Raw genomic sequence first — 16,554 nt, 5'->3', positions numbered from 1 at the left:
GTAGGGGCAACACAAACCAAATACTCCAAAAGTGGAATGGAACCACGAATGGACCCCAAACCTATGTGAGCTTGTAGAGGGTCACTGGGACTGTAAGAAAACAGTGAGGGTTAGAACAATAGCCCACCCCAAGACCCAGTAAGGTAGGTGTAAAGTGCACCTACAACCCCCAGAGAGCACAGAAGTCGTGATGGGGGATTCTGCGAGGAAAACCAACACCAGCAATGCAATAACAGTGGATTTCCGGACCTGAGTACCTGTAAGACAAGGGGACCAAGTCTAAGAGTCGCGACAGTGTCGAGAGTGGGCAGGAGCCCAGGAAATGCCAGCTGAGGGTGCAAGGAAGCTGCCACCGGATGGAAGAAGCTTGGTGTTTTGCAAGAACGAAGAGGACTAGGAACTTCCCCTTTGGAGGATGGATGTCCCACGTCGTGAAGAAGCTTGCAGAGGTGTTCCCACGCAGAAAGACCGCAAACAAGCCTTGCTGGCTGCAAGGGTCGCGGTTAGGGTTTTTGGATGCTGCTGTGGCCCAGGAGGGACCAGGATGTCGCCACTTGGATGAGGAGACAGAGGGGGCGCCCAGCAAGTCAGGGAGCCCTCACAGAAGCAGGCAGCACCCGCAAAAGTTCCGGAACAGGCACTGAGAAGAGGAGTGAACCGGAGTCCACGCGAAGTCCCAAAAGGGAGTCCCACGACGCCGGAGGACAACTCAGAAGGTTGTGCACTGCAGGTTAGAGTGTCGGTGACCCAGGCTTGGCTGTGCACGAAGGAAATCCTGGAAGAGTGCACAGGAGACGGAGCAGCTGCAAATCACGCGGTACCCAGCAATGCAGTCTAGCATGGGGAGGCAAGGACCTCCACCAAACTTGGACTGAAGAGTCACTGGACTGTGGGAGTCACTTGGACAGAGTTGCTGAGTTCCAGGGACCAAGCTTGTCGTGCTGAGAGGGGGCCCAGAGGACCGGTGATGCAGTCTTTTGTTGCCTGCGGTTGCAGGGGTAAGATTCCGTTGACCCACGGGAGATTTCTTCAGAGCTCTTGGTGCAAGAAGGAGGCAGGCTACCCCCAGAGCATGCACCACCTGGAAACAGTTGGGAAAGCCGGCAGGATGAGCGATGCAAGGTTGTTAGTAGTGGTCTTTGCTACTTTGTTGTGGTTTTGCAGTCGTCCTGAGCAGTCAGCGGTCGATCCTTTGGCAGAAGGTGAAGAGGGAGATGCAGAGGAACTCTGGTGAGCTCTTGCATTCGGTATCTGAAGAATTCCCCAAAGCAGAGACCCTAAATAGCCAGAAAAGGAGGTTTGGCTACCTAGGAAGGAGGATTGGCTACTAAGAGAGGTAAGATACTATCAGAAGGAGTCTCTGACGTCACCTGCTGGCACTGGCCACTCAGAGCAGTCCAGTGTGCCAGCAACACCTCTGTTTCCAAGATGGCAGAGGTCTGGGGCACACTGGAGGAGCTCTGGGCACCTCCCCTGGGAGGTGCAGGTCAGGGGAGTGATCACGCCCCTTTCCTTTGTCCAGTTTCACGCCAGAGCAGGGCTGGGGGATCCCTGAACCGGTGTAGACTGTCTTATGCAGAGATGGGCAGCATCTGTACCCATCAAAGCATTTCCAGAGGCTGGGGGAGGCTACTTCTCCCCAGCCATCACACCTATTTCCAAAGGGAGAGGGTTTTACACCCTCTCTCAGAGGAAATCCTTTGTTCTACCTTCCTAGGCCAGGGCTGCCTGGACCCCAGGAGGGCAGATACCTGTCTGAGGGGTTGGCAGCAGCAGGAGCTGCAGTGGAGACCCCGGAAAGGAAGTTTGGTAGTACCCGGGTTCTGTGCTAGAGACCCGGGGGATCATGGAATTGTCTCCCCAATGCCAGAATGGCATTGGGGTGACAATTCCATGATCTTAGACATGTTACATGGCCATGTTCGGAGTTACCATTGTGACGCTATACATAGGTAGTGACCTATGTATAGTGCACACGTGTAATGGTGTCCCCGCACTCACAAAGTCCGGGGAATTTGCCCTGGATGATGTGGGGGCACCTTGGCTAGTGCCAGGGTGCCCTCACACTAAGTAACTTTGCACCCAACCTTCACCAGGTGAAGGTTAGACATATAGGTGACTTATAAGTTACTTAAGTGCAGTGGTAAATGGCTGTGAAATAACGTGGACGTTATTTCAATCAGGCTGCTCTGGCAGGCCTGTGTAAGAATAGTCAGATCTCCCTATGGGTGGCAAAAGAAATGCTGCAGCCCATAGGGATCTCCTGGAACCCCAATACCTTGGGTACCTCAATACCATATACTAGGGAATTATATGGGTGTTCCAGTATGCAATGTGAATTGGTGAAATTGGTTACTAGCCTGTTAGTGACAATTTGGAAAGCAGAGAGAGCATAACCACTGAGGTTCTGGTTAGCAGAGCCTCAGTGAGACAGTTAGTCATCTCACAGGCAACACATACAGGGCACATACTTATGAACACTCGGGCCCTGCCTGGCAGGGTCCCAGTGACACATAGACTAAAACAACATATATACAGTGAAATATGGGGGTAACATGCCAGGCAAGATGGTACTTTCCTACACAACCCCCCCCAAGCGAAGGACAATAAGACTAGCCATGACCTGATGAGTCTTCATTGTCTAAGTGGAAATATCTGGAGAGTCCATCTGCGTTGGAGTGGGTACTCCCAGGTCTATGTTCCACTGTATAGTCCATTCCCTGTAGAGATATGGACCACCTCAACAATTTCGGGTTTTCACCTTTCATTTGTTTTAGCCAAAGTAGAGGTTTGTGGTCTGTCTGAACAATGAAGTGAGTGCCAAACAGGTGTGGCCTCAACTTCTTCAGTGCCCAGACCACAGCAGAGGCCTCCCTCTCAATGGCAGACCAACGCTTTTCTCTGGGGGTCAACCTTCTGCTGATAAAAGCAACTGGTTGATCCTGGCCCTCAGAGTTAAGTTGTGATAAGACTGCCCCTACCCCTTATTCAGATGCATCAGTTTGAACAATGAATTTCTTGGAGTGACATGGGCTTTTTAGGACAGGTGCAGTGCACATGGCCTTTTTGAGCTCCTCAAAAGCTTTCTGACAGCAGGCTGTCCACAATACCTTTTTAGACATCTTCTTGCTAGTGAGATCATTAAGTGGGGCTGCAATGGAGCCATAGTTTTTAATGAATATCCTGTAATACCCAGTGAGGCCTAGGAAGGCTCTCACCTGGGTCTGAGTTGTACGGGGAACCCAATCCATGATTGTCTGGATTTTCCCCTGAAGTGGTGCAATCTGTTCTCCACATACCAGGTGTCCCAGATAACCTACTTTCCCCTGCCCTATCTGGCACTTTGAAGCCTTGATAGTGAGGCCTGCCTTTTGCAGGGCCTCTAAAACTTTCCACAGGTGGACCAGGTGATCATCCCAGGTGGAGTAAAAGACAGCTATATCATCTAGATATGCTGCACTAAAAGCCTCCAACCCTTGCAGGACTGTATTCACCAACCTCTGAAAAGTGGCAGGTGCATTTTTCAACCCAAAGGGCATCACTGTGAATTGGTAGTGCCCTCCTATGGTTGAAAATGCAGTTTTGGCTTTAGCATCCTCTGCCAATTTGATCTGCCAATACCCTGCAGTCAAATCAAAGGTGCTTAGATACTTGGCAGATGCCAGTATATCTATGAGCTTATCTGCCCTGGGTATAGGTTGAGCATCAGTTTTTGTTACCTGGTTGAGACCTCTGTATTCTACACAAAACCTCATCTCCCTTTTTCCTTCTTTTGAGTGAGGCTTTGGTACAAGCACCACAGGAGAGGCCCATGGGCTTTCAGAATGTTCAACCACTCCTAAATCAAGCATTTTCTGAACTTCTTGCTTTATGCAGTCCCTGACATGGTCAGGCTGCCTATAGATTTTACTTTTGACAGGCAAGCTGTCTCCAGTATCAATTGTGTGTTCACACCAAGATGTGGTGCCTGGCACAGTTGAAGAGTTCAGAAAACTGTCCAAGGAGATTTATGCAGTTGTCTTTCTGCTCTGCAGTAAGACAGTCTGCCAAAACTACACCTTCCACTAAAGCATCATCTTCAGTGGAAGAGAAGAGATCAGGGAGAGGGTCACTCTCTTCTTCCTGTCCTTCATCTGTTGCCATGAGCAGGGTGGGATCAGCCCTGTCATAGTAGGGTTTTAGGCGGTTGACATGAATCACCCTAAGGGGACTCCTGGCAGTGCCCAGGTCAACCAAGTAGGTGACCTCGCCCTTCTTTTCAACAAAGAGATGGGGTCCACTCCATTTGTCTTGGAGTGCTCTTGGGGCCACAGGCTCCAATACCCACTCCTTCTGTCCTGGTTGGTACTGAATCAGAACAGCCTTCTGGTCATGCCATTGCTTCTGGAGCTCTTGCCTGGCCTGAAGGTTTTTACTGGCCTTTTTCATGTACTCGGCCATTCTGGATCTTAGGCTAAGTACATAGTCCACTATATCCTGTTTGGGAGCTTTTAAAGGTTGTTCCCAACCCTCCTTCACAAGTGTTAGTGGACCTCTTACAGGTTGCCCAAAGAGGAGTTCAAAGGGGCTGAAGCCCACTCCTTTCTGGGGTACCTCCCTGTAAGCAAAAAGGAGGCAAGGTAACAGGACATCCCACCTCCTCCTGAGTTTTTCAGGGAGTCCCATTATCATTCCTTTGAGAGTTTTATTAAACCTCTCTACCAGTCCATTTGTTTGTGGATGATAAGGTGTGGTGAATTTGTATGTTACACTACATTCCTTCCACATAGCTTTCAAGTATGCAGACATAAAGTTGCTACCCCTGTCTGATACAACCTCTTTTGGAAAACCCACCCTGGAAAAGATTCCCAGGAGGGCTTTTGCCACTGCAGGTGCTGTAGTGGTCCTTAGAGGAATTGCTTCAGGATATCTTGTGGCATGGTCCACTACCACCAAGATAAACCTATTGCCTGAAGCAGTAGGAGGGTCAAGGGGGCCAACTATGTCAACCCCTACCCTTTCAAAGGGAACCCCAACCACAGGTAGTGGAATAAGGGGAGCCTTTGGAGTGCCACCAGTCTTGCCACTGGCTTGGCAGGTCACGCAAGACTTACAAAAATCTTTTGTGTCCTCTGACATCCTAGGCCAGTGAAACAGGGGGACAAGCCTTTCCCATGTTTTAATCTGGCCCAAATGCCCAGCCAAAGGAATGTCATGTGCCAGAGTTAGGAGGAACTCTCTGTACTGCAGGGGAATGACCAATCTCCTGGCTGCTCCAGGTTTTGGGTCCCTTGTCTCTGTGTACAAGAGGTTGTCCTCCCAGTAAACTCTATGTGAGTCACTGACATCCCCATTTTGCTGCTTGACAGCTTGATGTCTGAGACCCTCTAATGTGGGACAGGATTGCTGTGCCACACTCACCTCTTCCCTGGCAGGCCCCCCTCCACCCAAAAGCTCAGCAGTGTCTGCTGCCAGCTCATCTGGTGAAGGTTCTGCACAGGGAGGAAATTATTTTTCCTCAGAAGGAGAATCATCTGTAGAGGGAGGGATAGTGGGTAGGGATTTAACCTTGCTACCCCTAGCTTTAGGGAGCACTTGGTCCATTGTTCAAGGATCCAAGTCACCCTGTCCTTTTTGCTTTTTGGCCTGAGCCCTTGTCAAAGCAAAACTATGCCCAGGAATGCCCAGCATTGCTGCATGAGCCTCCAACTCCACTTCTGCCCAAGCTGATGTCTCTAAATCATTTCCTAGTAGACAGTCTACAGGTAAATCTTAAGCAACCACAACTTTCTTTGGACCAGTAACCCCCCCCCCCCCAGTTGAGATTCACAACAGCCATGGGGTGGCTAAGAGTGTTGTTATGAGCGTCTATCACGTGGTACTGGTGACCTAGTAGGTGTTGTTCAGGGTGTACCCGTTTCTCTATTACCATGGTAACACTGGCACCTGTGTCCCTGTAGGCCTGAACCTCAACACCATTGATTAGGGGAAGTTGCTTGTACTTATCCATATGAAGGGGACAAGCAACCAAGGTGGCCAAATCAATGGCACCTTCAGAGGCTAACACAGCCTCTGTGGTCTCCCTAACAAGACCAACCCCAACTAAATTACCAAAAGTGAGCCCAGCTACTCCCTTGGATTGGCTGTTAGTAGGTTTGCTCCCACTACCACTGCTATTACTAGGGACACTAGAGTTTGCAGTAGGGGTTGTAGTAGTGGGAGGTTTGGTGTTTTTCTTTGGACAACTGACATCAGTTGTCCAATGGCCTTTTACTGTACATAAATAACATCAAGGCTTTTTTACTTGATTTGAAGAGGATTTGGACCCACCACCCACTCCAGAGGATATTTGTGGGCCTGATGAAGACTCATTTTTAGATTTGTCCCTACCCTTGTCAGAAGACTTACCATCCTTCTTCTTGCCATCCTTGTCACCCCCTGTATGAACTTTTCTGTTCACTCTTGTTCTGACCCATTTGTCTGCCTTCTTTCCCAATTCTTGGGGAGAGGTCAGATCTGAGTCCACTCGATATTGGTGTAACAAGTCAGACACATAGTTATTCAGAATATGCTCTCTCAGAATAAGATTATACAGGCTTTCATAGTCAGAAACGTTACTGCCATGTAACCATCCCTCCAAGGCCTTCACTGAACAGTCAACAAAGTCTATCCAGTCTTGTGAGGACTCATTTCTGGTGTCTCTGAACTTAATCCTGTATTGTTCAGTGGTTAAGCCAAATTCATCCAAGAGTGCATCCTTCAAAACTGCAAAATTGTTAGCATCACTTTCTCTAACAGTAAGGAGCCTATCCCTACCCTTTCCATTGAAAGATAGCCACAATATAGCAGCCCACTGCCTTTGAGGGACCCCCTGTACCATACAGGCCCTCTCAAGTGCATCAAACCACTTGTTAATGTCATCCCCCTCCTTGTAAGGGGGGACTATCTTGTGCAGATTCCTGGAATCATGCTCTCTCACAGGATTACTATCAGGAATACTGCTGCTGCCACCATGGGGTCCAAACCCCAATCTCTGTCTCTCCTTCTCCAGGTCTAGGGATTCCCTGTCTAGAGCCAGCTGTTGCTGTTTAAGCTTCAGCCTGGTCTCTTCCACTCTCAACTTTTTGAGTTCCCTTTCTAACATGTTGTCTTCAGGGTGGGTGGGCTGGGAATGCTTGGGCACTGAGGATAAATTGGAACCAACAGAGGGAGATCTGTCCCTAACAGCTTGGACTCTAACAACCTGGCCTCCAGGAATAACAAAATCTCTACTATGATGGGAGCTCCTATTACTACCAGCATTGCTCTGAGGTCTGCTGAGGGGCAGATTTGGAATAGAACCCTCCACACCTCCCTCAAGGGGTTCCCCTGAGTCAGAGGGTTAGCTATCTACTAACTTCTCAGTTGAAGTGCCAGCTAGGGACTTATCATTCTCAATGAGCAGGTTAAATAGAAATTCTCTTGAAGGATTCTTTCCTATCACTAAACCTCTATCAATGCAGAGACTCCTTAGGCTCTTAAAGTTTACATTGTCATAAGTTGTATTGACCATTTTAAGAGAAGTTCCTACATCAGACATGATAGAAGAAGGTTTAGAGACAGTGAGAAGAGAGAAAAAGTTTCAGGACTTTTTAAAGAACAGAAAAAAAACGTTTTCAAACTTTTTAGAAGTTTAGGAGTACTTTTCAGCACTTAGCAGAAAGTGTAAGAGAAGAAAAGCAAAACTTTTTGGTTAGGTGTACATACACTGAACTTGTTTTGTATATTATTCTCTTATGAAAAGCACAAAATGACAAACTGGTAAGTAGTTACAAGTACTTATCCCACCGCTGCACAACCAACGTAGGAGGCTATCCTGGCTTGCCGTGGGTACCAGAGGTACTTACACCTTGTGCCAGGTCCAGTTATCCCTTATTAGTGTAGAAGAGGTGTTTCTAGCAGCTTAGGCTGATAGAAGGTAGCTATGGCCAAGCAGCTTAGGCTGAACTAGGAGACATGTAAAGCTCCTACTATACCACTGGTGTCATATGCACAATATCATAAGAAAACACAATACACAGATATACTAAAAATAAAGGTACTTTATTTTTATGACAATATGCCAAAAGTATCTCAGTGAGTACCCTCAGTATGAGGATGCCAAATATACACAAGATATATGCACACAATACCAAAATTATGCAGTAATAGCAAAAGGAAGTAATGCAAGCAGTGTAAAGTTACAATAGATTGCAATAGGAGCACATAGGTGTAGGGGCAACACAAACCATATACTCCAAAAGTGGAATGCGAACCACGAATGGACCCCAAACCTATGTGAGCTTGTAGAGGGTCGCTGGGACTGTAAGAAAACAGTGAGGGTTAGAAAAATAGCCCACCCCAAGACCCAGTAAGGTAGGTGTAAAGTGCACCTACAACCCCCAGAGAGCACAGAAGTCGTGATAGGGGGATTATGCGAGGAAAACCAACACCAACAATGCAATAACAGTGGATTTCCGGACGTGAGTACCTGTAAGACAAGGGGACCAAGTCCAAGAGTCGCAACAGTGTCGAGAGTGGGCAGGAGCCCAGGAAATGCCAGCTGAGGGTGCAAGGAAGCTGCCACCGGATGGAAGAAGCTTGGTGTTTTGCAAGAACGAAGAGGACTAGGAACTTCCCCTTTGGAGGATGGATGTCCCAAGTCGTGAAGAAGCTTGCAGAGGTGTTCCCACGCAGAAAGACCGCAAACAAGCCTTGCTGGCTGCAAGGGTTGAGGTTAGGGTTTTTGGATGCTGCTGTGGCCCAGGAGGGACCAGGATGTCGCCACTTGGATGAGGAGACAGAGGGGGCGCCCAGCAAGTCAGGGAGCCCTCACAGAAGCAGGCAGCACCCGCAGAAGTACCGGAACAGGCACTTAGAAGAGGAGTGAACCGGAGTCCACGCAAAGTCACAAAAGGGCGTCCCACGACGCCGGAGGACAACTCAGAAGGTTGTGCACTGCAGGTTAGAAAAGGAAATCCTGGAAGAGTGCACAGGAGCCGGAGCTGCTGCAAATCACGCGGTACTCAGCAATGCAGTCTAGCGTGGGGAGTAAAGGCATACCTCCACCAAACTTGGACTGAAGAGTCACTGGACTGTGGGAGTCACTTGGACAGAGTTGCTGAGTTCCAGGGACCACGCTCGTCATGCTGAGAGGGGACCCAGAGGACCGGTGATGCAGTCTTTTGTTGCCTGCGGTTGCAGGAGGAAGATTCCGTCGACCCACTGGAGATTTCTTCAGAGCTCCTGGTGCAAGAAGGAGGCAGGCTACCCCCAGAGCATGCACCACCTGGAAACAGTCGAGAAAGCCGGCAGGATGAGCGATACAAGGTTGCTAGTAGTTGTCTTTGCTACTTTTTTGCGGTTTTGCAGGCGTCCTGAGCAGTCAGCGGTCAATCCTTTGGCAGAAGGTGAAGAGGGAGATGCAGAGGAACTCTGGTGAGCTCTTGCATTCGGTATCTGAAGAATTCCCCAAAGCAGAGACCCTAAATAGCCAGAAAAGGAGGTTTGGTTACCTAGGAAGGAGGATTGGCTACTAAGAGATGTAAGAGCCTATCAGAAGGAGTCTCTGACGTCACCTGCTGGCACTGGCCCCTCAGAGCAGTCCAGTGTGCCAGCAACACCTCTGTTTCCAGGATGGCAGAGGTCTGGGGCACACTGGAGGAGCTCTGGGCACCTCTACTGGGAGGTGCAGGTCAGGGGAGTGGTCACTCCCCTTTCCTTTGTCCAGTTTCACGCCAGAGCAGGGCTGGGGGACCCCTGAACTGGTGTAGACTGGCTTATGCAGAGATGGGCAGCATCTGTGCCCATCAAAGCATTTCCAGAGGCTGGGGAGGTTACTCCTCCCCAGCCATCACACCTATTTCCAAAGGGAGAGGGTGTTACACCCTCTCTCAGAGGAAATCCTTTGTTCTGCCTTCCTGGGCCAGGGCTGCCTGGACCCCAGGAGGGCAGAAACCTGTCTGAGGGGTTGGCAGCAGCAGCAGCTGCAGTGGAGACCCCAGAAAGGCAGTTTGGTAGTACCCGGATTCTGTGCTAGAGACTCGGGGATCATGGAATTTTCTCCCCAATGCCAGAATGGCATTGGGGTGACAATTCCATGATCTTAGACATGTTACATGGCCATGTTCGGAGTTACCATTGTGACGCTATACATAGGTAGTGACCTATGTATGGTGCAAGCGTGTAATGGTGTCCCCGCACTCACAAAGTCTGGGGAATTTGCCCTGGACGATGTGGGGGCACCTTGGCTAGTGCCAGGGTGCCCCCACACTAAGTAACTTTGCACCCAACCATCACCAGGTGAAGGTTAGACATATAGGTGACTTATAAGTTACTTAAGTGCAGTGGCAAATGGCTGTGAAATAACGTGGACGTTATTTCACTCAGGCTGCACTGGCAGGCCTGTGTAAGAATTGTCAGATTTCCCTATGGGTGGCAAAAGAAATGCTGCAGCCCATAGGGATCTCCTGGAACCCCAATACCCTGGGTACCTCAGTACCATATACTAGGGAATTATATGGGTGTTCCAGTATGCCAATGTGAATTGGTGAAATTGGTCACTAGCCTGTTAGTGACAATTTGGAAAGCAGAGAGAGCATAACCACTGAGGTTCTGGTTAGCAGAGCCTCAGTGAGACAGTTAGTCGTCTCACAGGGAACACATACAGGGCACATACTTATGAGCACTGGGGCCCTGCCTGGCAGGGTCCCAGTGACACATAGACTAAAACAACATATATACATTGAAATATGGGGGTAACATGCCAGGCAAGATGGTACTTTCCTACAGCTGTTTAATAAAAATTTTCATAATAAACAGAGGCCATTCAAGTGGGCACATTTTCGAGTGGCATGTTATTTTCTATGTTAATTAATTTTCTATGCAAATACAAATTACAGAATACATGAAATATTTATTAGTAGAAATTTCAGCGCTCACACTTGACATCTTGCCACACAAGTGATTTCTTACATGCAGTTCTCTCAGCTCATTGTCCCACTTTTTATTAGGCTCTCATTCGTGCCTGCAGCAGTGTTATTGTATTGATAGTCATTAGTTTAAAAAAGTGCCACAGCTGCAATATGAAAGTCTTACGGTGGGTGGGAGAAGGGTAACCATGCCCATGTAAATAAATATTAGGTTACTACATTTCCAATTTCATTTGTCAAGTTTGCTTAAAATACACCAAATCTGCTGACTACGCTAACGCGCCTGTTCCTTAATAAGTAAACTTACAAGGGGGCGCATATAGACCGATTAACCTTTTGGATCACATGGAGTATCCTAATCATGTAGTGACCAGTGGCACCAATAATCAATTTAATCAATCAGTAACCACTAAGAGAATTATTAGTCAATAAATAATTACAATTATAATTTCATGAATAACCACGACTCGATAAAGCGTTTAATAATTTTTATTTCCCTACTGATTACAATTCTAATGCATCTGGTTAACTCAAACTTCATTTAATTAGCTCAGAATTAGTTTATTAGTGACCACCAATAACACAATCTAATCAAAACTTTAGGAAGCATTTGTTGAAAAGCTTCAGCATAAGCCAACAAAAATGGATATAACGATATTAATAGCAGAGTTCAGCAATCTGTTTGTCAATCATTTGTCACTGTCAACGTCACCCAGGAAATAAATCTTCCTAATCCAGATTAGCATCAGCATGTGGGACTTCATGCAAAAACAATTTAGAAAAATATGAATTTGGAAAACATCTAGCTAGAAGAAAAACTATAAAACAGCACAGTTGGTACCTAGAAGAAAAGGCACAAGTTAATCAGTTCATAGCAACCTATCCACGGAATGGATCAGCAACAAAGTCAGTCTTCATCTTCAGGTCATCAATAGATCAGCAACGCATCGGGCTCTCAAGAGTATGAGCCCAACGACAGAATATCGAACCGCGTCTCCTGACGTCATCAATTCTCCCCTTCATCTGAAGTTTTAGCCCCTTGTCATGACTTTTTATTAGAGTTTTTCAGTCCATCTCCCGGATTCCTAATTGGTCAGTCAATCAATCAGCAGATATGACTCTAACCTATAATATTAATTTTACAAATCTATGAGTTCTAATATTTCTTCTTTCTCAGTTCATGAATGTCTTCATCATCCAGCTCTTCAGGTATCGAAAATGTTGCATGTTCCTCTTCAGTCAGTGCTCTCACTGTTCAAGTCCTGGGAAAGTACATTTAGCCTACTCTACACATAATTCATCACCTCCTGTCCGTCGGTACATTGCAGAAAATTCTAGCTAAGCAACTTTAACATGGGGTGGTTCAGGGTCAGGTCAGCATTGTAGCTTTCCTTCACCATGTTCTACTAAATCAGCTTCTGCATGAGGCCTAGCAAGTGGGCCACGACTTCAGCTAAGTTAATTCTTTAAATGTATGCACAACATAGGTCATACATCTCAATGAAATATTGCTACATTATTCTTATATATTTTCATTATTTCACACATTTTTTGTTAATTTTAGTACAACTTTCGTATAAGTGGCTGACATTGTCCGTGGGCACATTTTCAAACGTGCACATTATTTTCTCTACGATTCATTTTTCTACAAACTTTTCATTAATCAACACACATAAATATTCATTATTAATTTCTAATTAGCAGATCTGCGTCAAATATATATATAGATATATAAATATAAAAATATATAAATTAGAGAGACAGAGAGAGATGCTTATGAAACGGTCTAACAAACTGATGGATGCATAGCTCAATGAATTATAAAAGCATGACTAATGTATGACAAATCACAGGTTCCAGTGACAACGCATGTTGAGGGTTTGAAATGGCCTCATAGCAAGATGCGCTATCTGACGCTCTGTATAAGAAAGTTATTAAACTTGCATTGGTCATACATGCTTCTGAAAATGCAGATGAGCTAGGGAGGCAGGATAGTTGAGATGCGTCTGTTCAAATGCTCATGGCAAAACTGCACTTTTCAAGTGGATCGGTCATACTTCTTATAGGGCAGCTCCGAGCTCACAGTCAGCGTATCCTGGTTAGAACAGATAAAATACTGATCCTTTTAGCACAAAATAATCTATAAAATAGCCTAAAACCAAACCAAATCTTACACATCACAACAGGGGAAAATTTAGCCCAATTGTGCGTGATCTAGCCCAATCTGGCAACACTGCCGCCAGACTAAGGGTGTATTATTTACAGATCTACTTCCGGGTACGACGGTTTCACGGGGAGGCGCTAAATCCTACAGCTGCTTGTGGTGTATGGGTAAAACGCGCTGGGGACACGTTACACAAACGCACGGGGACACGTCATCAGTGACAGCAGTGCGCCGCTTGTGGACCGTTTACTGTGATAGGGGCGCTTTGGACCGTTTACTGTGATAGGAGCAAAGCTCTCTCATCCGGAAATACCTTCTGCAGACAGATATTTCCAATATGGAGCGGAGGGGCAAGAGCCGTGAGAATGAGCACCAGCCCCTTATCGGCGGTAGCGTGTACGAGGAGGAGAACGAGAGGCTGACTGAGAGTCTTCGACTAAAAGCTAAAGCCCTTAAGACAGTAAGTGCCAGCGTGGGAACCTTGCTTTGGCAGTATCAAATGGTGCCTGTGCTTTCAGGAAGCTATACCCTTACAGTCTATTTCACTGTTTTGTTTCAAAGGTGTGAAACTCATAGTAAATAACATTTCACAGAGTCCTTGGGTATCTTATCGGTTCTCCGCAGAAATTCCCGATCGGGTAATATGACCCACTGGGTAATGTAATATGGAAGTTTTTGATGAGGAAATTAAGTAAACAATAAGCTACATAGCACTTCAGAATGGGGTGAATGGAAACTGAATTAATAGTTGTATAGTGAAAGGAGCACCTTTCAGACAAGTAATCAAACGATACCTTCATTTTTTTAGGAACAGTTTCGAGGATGGGAACAGCGGTAATGCTACATGAAATTTGAGCTTGAATGACAGAGGCAGTGAAGTAATTCGACATTTTACCTCATGGCTTCAGAAATGAAATCAAACACTCAACCACGCCCCAGATTGATGGCGCACTTTTTACATACAATCAGCGCGGATGAATGTACCGCAAGATATTCCAGAAGTGAAAGAGAAAGCAGCTCGTGGCATAGTTAGCATGCCTGGTCCTTAATAGCGCATAGGTCGATGAACCTTTTGATTTGCATAGAGTATCCTAGCTGGGGTATGGTTGGTACTCCAAATGATCAATACACAAAAGTTAATAAGCATTAGTCTTCATCATTAATGAACAACACTGCACACCATGACCTTTCAGTCATAAATAACCACAACTTGTTATACGTTTTAGTGATTTTTATTTCCCTATCTGTTACAATACTAAATCATGAGATTAATTCAACTCAATTCAATCAAAATTCTGTATTAGTTTATTATAAGGCACTAAAACATAATCTGATCAAAACCTGCATCAAAACATATTCTAATGCATTAGCAAAAGACAACAGGAAGAACAAAGGTAATAGGTCTTTTCTATTCATAGAGTTCTGCTAAACAGTTGGTCAGCCATTTGTCCCTGAATCTGTCAGTCGTCACATATGGAAAACCTCATCTAATCCAGATTAGAACATTGGAATGCTGGGAGCTCCATTGAAAACAATGGAGTGCTGCGGGCTTTTACTGGCCAGTAAAAGCCCGCAGCGCCAACATTCCAATGTTCGCTTTGTTCACAGCAATAGCTGTGAACAAAGCCTCACGGAGCCCAAGGGGATTTTAATCCCCTCGGGCTCCGTGAACATTTTTTTTTTTAATAGAACATTTTGCCCTGAGTGGCAGAATGTTCTAATAGCCTTAGAACCCGCCGTAGCGGGCTCTACCGGCTATTAAAGTCCCTCTCCCTTGTTAAATGCCCTCGCCTTCGGCTCGGGCATTTAACGCGGGGAGCGGGCCTTTAATAGCCGGTAGAGCCCGCTACGGCGGGTTCTAAGGCTATATTAGCATCAGCATGTGGGACTTCATGCAAAAACAATTTAGAGCAAGAATTTTGGAAAAATCATCTAGATAAGAAAACTATTTAGTCTGCGCAGTTGGTACCTAGAAAGAAAAGGCACAACGTTATATTCAGTCACATTTCATATCTACCTATCCTCAGTATGGATCAGCAACAGAGTCAGTCTTCAGGTCATCAGTCGGTCAGCATCACATCAGGCTCTCAGGACTATGAGCCCAATGACAGAATCTCGAATCGCCTCAGTAATCTCGCAGTCTCGCTCCCCAACATCTAGCATCTGCATTCAGCATCTAACATCTGAACTCTCGTCTCTCTGGCACTTTGTTATATCGAAGTTACCCAGACTATCTCCCAATTCCTAATTGGTCAAGTAATCAGAAGTTATGACTCTACCCAATAATTGATTTAGTCCAAATCTATGTATTGTAATATTTCACGTTTTTTATGTCATTGATTGGTCCGATATCCTCATCATTCGGCTGGTCAGGTATCGAAAATGTTGCATCTTCTTCTCCAGTCAGTGCCTTCATTGTTCAAGTCCTGGGAAAGTACACTCAGTGCGCTTTACACACCAATCGTTACATTTCTAGTTCCATCATCTCCTGTCCGTCGGTTCTCATAGAGGTTTCAGCTAAGCAAATTTTATTAAACAATGAGCAGTTCACAGTTAGTTCAGCTTGTCAGCATTTTCCATTAAATGCAAAAAAATACAGCTTCTCCATGAGGCCTGGTAAGAGTAGGCCAAGACATTAGCTAAGTTAAGGCCTACACTCATTGAAAAGCATATGTTATCTCTCTCAATATGACACATTATTTTATAAGTTTTTCTGTATTTCATGTATTCTAGTCATTTATTAGTACATTCGTGAATTCTGTTGGACAGTCTCCAAGGTCACAATTTCAAACGTGCACATTAATTTTTCTACTTTAACCACTTTCTAATAAACTCATTATTAGAACACATAAACACTCATTAGCCAATTACCCACTGAAGCAAATCCTTTTCCTACCTTTTCCCACACACATGGGTCTTTCAGTTCCTTCAAGTCACTACTTGCATTAGTCAGGTTAGTAAGTAAGTCTCGTATCTCCTTACTATTGTTAGGAAAGTATGAGCAGCAATGTCTAAAGTTAATCATTTTACAGACTCCGCCGTCCTTCACCAGAAGGATGTCTGAAGCAAGATGATTTTGAAGTGTCATAGCTCTATCCGCAGCCAATTCAGTAACTATCAGGAGTATTGCCCCTGTAAAATTTGTCAGCATGTTATCCACAATAGTAGACAACTTTCGTATCTTGATAGAATTCAGGATGTCTCCCAATGAAGGAATCACCGCACCAAATATATCTCCCCCATCGCAGAAGAGGATTCCCTCCTCTGTCTCTTATGATGTAATTCAGTCAATTTCGGAAACTTATTCAAGTCCTCTATCCGGTAAATCTTTGGGAACACTATTACCAAATAACGTGTCCCATACCATCCTCTTGGAAGACGGTAATAAGCATTAAGTCCACAAAAATAGTAGATACCTGGAATTGCAGGATCCTGACCATTCAACATAAATGTCCATTTACT

At 45.7% G+C, this 16,554-nt stretch overlaps 1 protein-coding gene across 1 annotated transcript in view; it reads left to right on the top strand.

The window, feature by feature from the left end:
* Positions 1-13,290: 13,290 nt before the first annotated feature.
* The window catches only part of BET1 (Bet1 golgi vesicular membrane trafficking protein), a 39,552-nt gene continuing 36,288 nt past the window's right edge, over positions 13,291-16,554 (top strand). The window contains exon 1 of the mRNA XM_069211671.1: positions 13,291-13,552. Coding sequence (XP_069067772.1) covers positions 13,430-13,552 — 123 coding nt within the window. The 5' untranslated portion in view covers positions 13,291-13,429. The remainder of the gene's footprint in view (positions 13,553-16,554) is intronic.

This window comes from Pleurodeles waltl, chromosome 10 (assembly GCF_031143425.1).
Source record: "Pleurodeles waltl isolate 20211129_DDA chromosome 10, aPleWal1.hap1.20221129, whole genome shotgun sequence".
Classification (NCBI taxonomy): Eukaryota; Metazoa; Chordata; class Amphibia; order Caudata; family Salamandridae; genus Pleurodeles; species Pleurodeles waltl.
The sequence above is the reverse complement of the archived record's forward strand: the minus strand, read 5'-3'. Positions and strand labels throughout refer to the sequence as shown.